Below are 7,350 nucleotides of genomic sequence, written 5' to 3' on the forward strand. Positions count from 1 at the left end.
GACAAATTAGGGCAACTCCCTATACGGACATAACGGACAAAAGCAGATGGACAAGAACAAACACCTCCCACTAGGCCAATTACCGCTAGCCAAACATCCTTCTCCGGCCCTGCTAAAATCCCACACTCACTCTCCGTAGGATATACCCATAGCGTTAAAATTCCAAAGGTCCGAATAGTGCGGCACTCTGTGAGTATATCCACCAGGTCCTCAACCACACCTCCGCACTGGCTATATTTCACAGTAGAGGAGACAGTACACCTCCTTGATGTATTCCCCTGCTGACCCATTTTATATACCCTCCACCATAGGATGGGGGGTATACTAATTTCGTCATTCGAAATATTCGTCTGAGACCCCATAAAGTATATATATTCCTGATCGTTGCGACATCTTATGTCGATCTAGCCATGACCGTCCGTCTGTCCGTCCGTCCGTCTGTCTGTCGAAAGCACGGTAACTTCCGAAGGAGTAAAGCTAGCCGCTTGAAATTTTGCACAAATACTTCTTATTGGTGAAGGTCAGTTGGGATTGTAAATGGGCCATATCGTTCCATGTTTTGATATAGCTGCCATACAAACCGATCTTAGGTCTTGACTTCTTGAGCCTCTAGAGTGCGCAATTCTTATCCGATTGGAATGAAATTTTGTGCGACGTATTATGGTTCAATATGGTTCGTAGTATGGTTCAAATCGATTCATAACCTGATATACCTGCCATATAAACCGATCTTGGGTCTTGACTTCTTGAGCCTCTAGAGTACGCAATTCTTATCCGAATTAAATGAAATTTTGCACGACGTGTTTTGTTATGATATCCAACAACTGTACCAAGTGTGGTTTAAATCGGTTCATAACCTGATATAGCTGTCATATAAACCGATCTTGGGTCTTGACTTCTTGAGCCTCCAGAGGGCGCAATTCTTATCCGATTTGAATAAATTTTTGCACAAAGTATTTTGTTATGATATTCAATAACTGTGCCAAGTATGGTTGAAATCGGTTCATAACCTGATATAGCTGCCATATAAACCGATCTGGGATCTTGACTTCTTGAGCCTCTAGAGGTCGCAATTATTATCCGATTTGCCTGAAATTTTGTACGACGGATCATCTCACGACCATCAACATACGTGTTTAATCGGTCTATAGCCCGATACAGCTGACATTTTACACAGGTCTCCAACATATAATTTAATTGTGGTCCAAACCGGACCCTATCTAGATATCGCTCTAATAGCAGAGCAAATCTTTTCTTATATCCTTTTTTGCAGAGATGCCGGGAAAAGAACTCGACAAATGCGATCCATGGTGGAGGGTATATAAGATTCGGCCCGGCCGAACTTAGCATGCTTTTACTTGTTAGATCTACAGATCCCAAGCCTGCCGTAATGAATCCTTTAGTAAGTAATTTATTAATTAACTTTCTTACGGTAGTGTTGATGGCCAGGAACTCCAACTCCTTCATGATTGACGTCGGTTTCTCGTTACCCGTCAAGAAATGCTACCATTGTATATTCCTTGACAGCGAGAGAACCCTGTATGTAGGCGACTAGGTCGCGAATTCCTGTTTCAGTAGACTTGCTCTTACTATAAAAATGCTGTTGCCGACACAGGCGATCTCCAGCGATCTTTGCCCTTAGATATGTTTCTATCAAACTCTCTAGAGTCTTAAGAATGAAGATGACAGTTTAATAGGACTGAAATCTTTCGCCTTCCTGTGTTAAGCTTTTCCTGCTTTTAGAATTAAAATGTCCTTTGTATCCCTCTACCCCACAAGTATGTAGGACATGTCGATACAAGCAGAGTATATTTTCCTAAGCCAAGAAGACAGTCTATCGGCTAGGCGACTTAAAGGAGTCGTGACATTTGATCGCCCTAAGGATTTTCGGCTCAGACACAATTTCCCCAATAACCCCGATGAATGCATACTAGTGTCACGTTGTCCATTGGAGAGATTCCCGGGAAATGTGTATCAACTACAATATAAGTACTAGTGTTTCCTCTCTTGACATTGTCCATCCATTATTTGACTTCTGAATATATCCCACTGTAATAGGTCTCGAGGATAGGATGTTCATTAGCCTAGAAGCCTCAGAAGTATCCTCCACAAAGCTGCAGAATTCCGCTCAGGGTTTGTTCTGAGCTTTTCTCAGCTCGCCCTTGTATTTTCTAAGTTCAGCCTTATAGATGTCCCAATCGTGTGGTGCCCTCATGGCCTTAGCCCTGTTGAAGAGTTTTCTGCAGCTCTTCCTTAGACAAAACAGTTTTGGGGTCCATCACAGCGGTCGCTGTTTGGCCCTTGGCTTGGCTCTGGGAGATGATGACACAAGCGAGTCACTCAGAGCCTTCGAGATCCGCTTGACTATTATGTCTATGTCCTCCTCAGGTTCCACTTCCTTTTCTGGTGTACAAGGGATAGACGTTTAGAATTTGTTACGAAATTTATTCCAATCCGCTCTTCTTTTGTCTTACCGAGGAACAACTTCTGCAGTATTTTCTCCAAGGATGAAACTAATATAACGATGATCAGATAAGCTGAAGTCATCCAATTCTTGCCAGGCGCATATCTATCCGCTTAGATCTTCCGATACACAGTTGACATCTAGTAACTCTTGCCTATTTTTGGTAATAAATGTCGGTTTACTCCCTTTATTACAAATCCTGATTGCAGCTTATAATATATTCAATAAGCAACTCACCCCTCTCGTTTATATCCGAACTTCCCCATATCTGGTGATGTGTGTTAACATCACTTCCTACAATGAGACACTTTTTCCCTGCAGAAGCGGGTTCAACCAGTAACTTAAGACTTGACGGCGGCATCTCCGAATCATGTGCCATATATAGGGAAGCCCGTCAGTAATGAGATCTATTAATTTCAAGGCTGGCTACAACTGGATCTTCATTACTTAGCGACGAAAAAGAAAAACGTTTAGATTACTCTATGCAAGAATACAGACTCTGTGACTACCATTCCCTGTACCCTTATGTTGTTTAAATCCAGGAATTCTTAGTCCACGAACCGTTCCTCCACGCTACCATATTTACTGGATAAGAACCACGTCAAATCCTCCTGCCATTAGAAGGACCCTTAGTGCCGCCGAAGCGGCCTTACAAGATTTACCTCCAGAAACCGAATCATAGTCCGGATTCAGAATTTCCACCACTGTTGCGTTAGCCTCATCTTCTGAGTCGACTAGAAGTTCATCCTCACAAGATTTTTCGATCTTGTCATGATGAGTTTCCTTTCGCAACCTGAGGCTGTTGAGAAAGCAGTAGAACCACTCGCTCTCAGGTCACTGGAAAGTTGCGTTATACCTGTTGAATTCCGATCTTTCCCTCCGGCGCACACCTTGAGCCCAATCCAACCGGATGACCCACACACACAGGGCTTATAGGGTCCCGTGTCGTCGCCTTCGCCTCCTGTTTTGATCATGCCAGCAGGATTTTCATACTCCCGCAATCCGCCAAGCTTAAGAGATGTGGTTGACAGTTCCTCAGACAAGTGTTTATCAACAACTTCCGAGTCGTTTCCTGAATCCCCAGCCCCATCCCTTCTATACACCTTAAGTTTCTATACACCTGGTTAAATCCGTATGGTACAACTCCTTCAGACTTTTTGAGGTCTACGAGACAGTCTCCGGTCGCCTTCCAATCTTTCAGCCAATGGTTTAAAGATTATGATTACAGTCCTTTAATCTCCCAAGTATGAATTCAGGATCTGAGGAAAACCTTGGTATCCAAGCGTGTGTCATTGGCCGAGAAGGAATATCTTCCTTCTTGACTAAATTCCGTGCCGCGTCTGGCCAGATATTGACGATATATCTCATATCGATATATCTCAATTGAGCGTTGTTTGTATCGTCCCCGCCACCAGCCTGCATCATCACAGACTGGAGCAGGCCCAGGCAATTCCGCAAGGACTTCGGAGTATACAAATGACAGTCCATTGACTATACCTCTCCAACAGTTCTAAGGTATGAAGCCTGTTCTTCTCCATTGTCGATAAATCCCATCACCAAGCTGTCCTTAGCGGCATTAGCAAAGGTCTTTGTACCCATAGTACTATTGTTCGCCTTAGTTATTTAAGGTATGGGATGCCCTCCAGGTGATCACAGCCTTTTGGCGGACTGCGGTCTTTGGGTAACCCCTTCAACGAATCTCCCAGCCCAATTAAAGGAGCCTCTCTACTTAGGTGAGAATTTTAGGATCATTCGCGTCAAGCATCTCAATAAAAATGAGAGCGATACGCCTTCTATTGTTCCCACCTCTTAAAGAGCGAAATGGTTTGCTTCCCTGCAATGGCCTGGGCAAATTATAAACATGCGAAAAAAAAATAGATTCGGGTTTGTCCTTTAGACTCCAACCAGGTGTCTTCGTTACTACTGACCAGTCGTCTGTCGGCTAGTGGCGCCTGGTGTAGCCTCTGCACCAGTTGAGGTCTCAGTAGCAGACAACATGCTACGGATTGATACCACCACCGCGGCTGTTGGGTCTTTGGAGTCCATTCCAAGCCCACCTAGTCCTGGACTTTAGATCTGCCGCTCCAATGGAAACAGAAGCAGATCATCAATCGCCTACTGGAAAGCAGCTATCCTTGATTGATCTATTACGAGTTAAGAATGTTCGGAGCGAAAAAAGAAAAACGTGTTGAAAAATTGAACACGACGTGCCAAATTTTAGCCAAAACGGACAACACTTATGGCTTCTAGGGCCTTTAGATATCAATTCGAAAAATTGGGTTATATGGGGACAATATCATTTCACCCAAACGAACAAAAATTTCCAAGTGATCGGTGTGTCCGTATCCATGTCCGTCCGTCTGTTGATATCACGCTACAGTCTTTAAAAATAGAGATATGGAGCTTAAACTTTGCCCAGATTCTTTTTTTTTTTTGTCCATAAGCAGGTCAAATTTGAAAATGGGCTATATCGGACTATATCTTGATATAGCCCCCATATAGACCGATCCGCCGATTTAGGGTTTTGAGCCCATAAAAGCCACATTTATAATCCGATTTTGCTGAAATTTGGGACAGTGAGTTTTGTTAGGCCACTCGATATCTGTCTTCAATTTGGCCCAGATCGGCCCAGATTTGAATATAGCTGCCATATAGACCGATCTCTCGATTTAAGGTCCCATATAAGGCGCATTTATTGTCTGAATTCGCTGAAATTTCGGATAGGGAGTTGTGTTAGGCTCTTTGATGTCCTTATTCAATATGACCCAGATCGGTTCAGGTTTGAATATAGCTCCCATATAGTCCGATCACGATTTAAGGTCTTGGGCCCAATAAAAGGCGCATTCTTTGTCCGATGTCGCTGATATTTAGGACAGTGAGTTGAGCTAGGCCTCTCGATATCGTTGTTGAAGACGGTCCATTTCGGATCAGATTTGGATGTAGCTGCCATATAGACCGATCTCTCGATTTAAAATCTTGGTTTCGATTTCGATGAATTTTGACACAGTGACTGAAGCTGGGCTATTCGATATCCCTGTCCCATATGGCGATTTATTTGGATATAGCTGCCAATAAGACCAATATTGAACCAAAATTTAACCTTTAATGGTATTTCTTAGACCATTCAATGTCCGTACCGAATTTGGACCAAATCGGACCCGCTATGGGTGCATAAATAATGAATTTTTCACCGGATTATGACAAAAGATTTAAATTCCTCTTTACTTGTTTTTATACTAGATTTTTATTTTCATTATATTTATAGGTTCTGTCGGCCGTACTACGAACTCGTCATCATCATCTGCATCTTCAGGCCTATCTAGCGGTTTATCATCGGCAGCCACAAGCTTTTTGACCAGCATTATTAACCACAAAGTTCAAGCTCTGACTCGTGCCATAACAACTGGCTTTAGTTCTAGCCCTACACGTGGTGGTAGTGCTACACGCACTGCCTCTAGTAGCTCAAGCAGTTCAAGTAGCTCCAGTAGTTCCAGTTCCTCCAGTGGTGGTTTCGGTTTGATAACCAGTTTGTTTGCTGGTTCATCAGGTGGTGGATCCAGTGGTGGTGGTATTCTTAGTGGAATAATAAGTGGCAAACTGGGAAGTCTGAGTGGCACCATTTCAAACGGCGTTATATCAGGTGGTGGCAGCTCAGGTTGCAGTAACTCTGGCAGTGGTAGCGGTGGTAGCTCTGGCAGTTCATGTGGCGGTAGCTCCGGAGGTGGCAGTTCGAACGGTGGAAATACTGGGGGTGGTTCTTCCAATGGTGGCACCTCAGGAGGTGGTGGTACTTCAGGAGGTAGCCATTCGGGTGGTGGTACTTCAGGAGGTAGCCATTCAGGTGGTGGCACTTCAGGCGGTGGTACTTCAGGTGGTGGAACTTCAGGCGGCGGCACTTCTGGCGGTGGCACTTCAGGCGGTGGCACTTCAGGCGGTGGCATTTCAGGTGGCGGTAGTAATACTTCTGAAGAGGACGAAGATGAGGATTCAGGAAAGAGTTCTACGACACAAGCTACTATCACCAGCACCACACAGAAGGCTACAACCACCTCAACAGCTACCATGGCTTCTACCACCAGCAGTACGGAAGGAGACAAAAATGAAGGTTCCAGCTCAACCTCAACTGAAACTAGTTTCACTTTCTCTACATCCACAGGTTTCGTAACAGAAGAAAGCACTACCACCACCGGTGGTAGCTCTAATACAAATGGTTACGAATATAGCACATCCGAAATGACAGCTACCACTTCAGCAGGATCTGGTAATGAAGGTTCAGGCTATACTTACACGACAACCACCGACACTTCAAGTGGTGGCGACAAGGATTCGGGCTATAACTACTCAACAAGCACCGAATCCACAAACGGCTCATCCACAACCGAAGAAGGCAGCAATGGAGGTTATAACTACTCTTCATCCACCGAAGAGAGTTCTAGCGGTGGTGGAAATGGTTACAATTTCTCAACGTCGACTGAAGTGAGCACTGGCACAGATTCATCTTCAAATGGTTACAACTATTCACAAACAACTGATGGTACAATCACCAATGGCCATAATGGCAGTGGTTATGACTATTCAGGTCCAAAAGAGAACAGAACCAATGGAGATTAGAATGAAAACACAAAGTTCTAGTCCCCATTGAATAGTTTAAGCTATATTACCATTCAATAGTTAAAGACCATGCATGCAAAAAACTACTGCTACAAGATCCTGGAACCATTTTTTGCAAATATCATCAACTTTTAATGCCTGTTAAATTTAAAACGAATTAGCCAATATTTGCGAACCGAAACAATGTTTTTTACACCAGTACCATTAATATTTTTGTTATCCTGAAAACGAAACTACTGCAAATGTCCAGAACATTATTATAAAAATAATTACTT

General features: G+C 43.6%; 1 protein-coding gene across 1 annotated transcript in view; it reads left to right on the forward strand.

The window, feature by feature from the left end:
• The window catches only part of LOC131996996 (uncharacterized transmembrane protein DDB_G0289901-like), a 58,487-nt gene extending 51,412 nt beyond the window's left edge, over positions 1 to 7,075 (forward strand). The window contains exon 3 of the mRNA XM_059367223.1: positions 5,730 to 7,075. Within this exon, the coding sequence (XP_059223206.1) occupies positions 5,730 to 7,075 (1,346 nt within the window). The remainder of the gene's footprint in view (positions 1 to 5,729) is intronic.
• Positions 7,076 to 7,350: the final 275 nt, after the last annotated feature.

Source organism: Stomoxys calcitrans, chromosome 4 (genome assembly GCF_963082655.1).
Source record: "Stomoxys calcitrans chromosome 4, idStoCalc2.1, whole genome shotgun sequence".
Classification (NCBI taxonomy): domain Eukaryota; kingdom Metazoa; phylum Arthropoda; class Insecta; order Diptera; family Muscidae; genus Stomoxys; species Stomoxys calcitrans.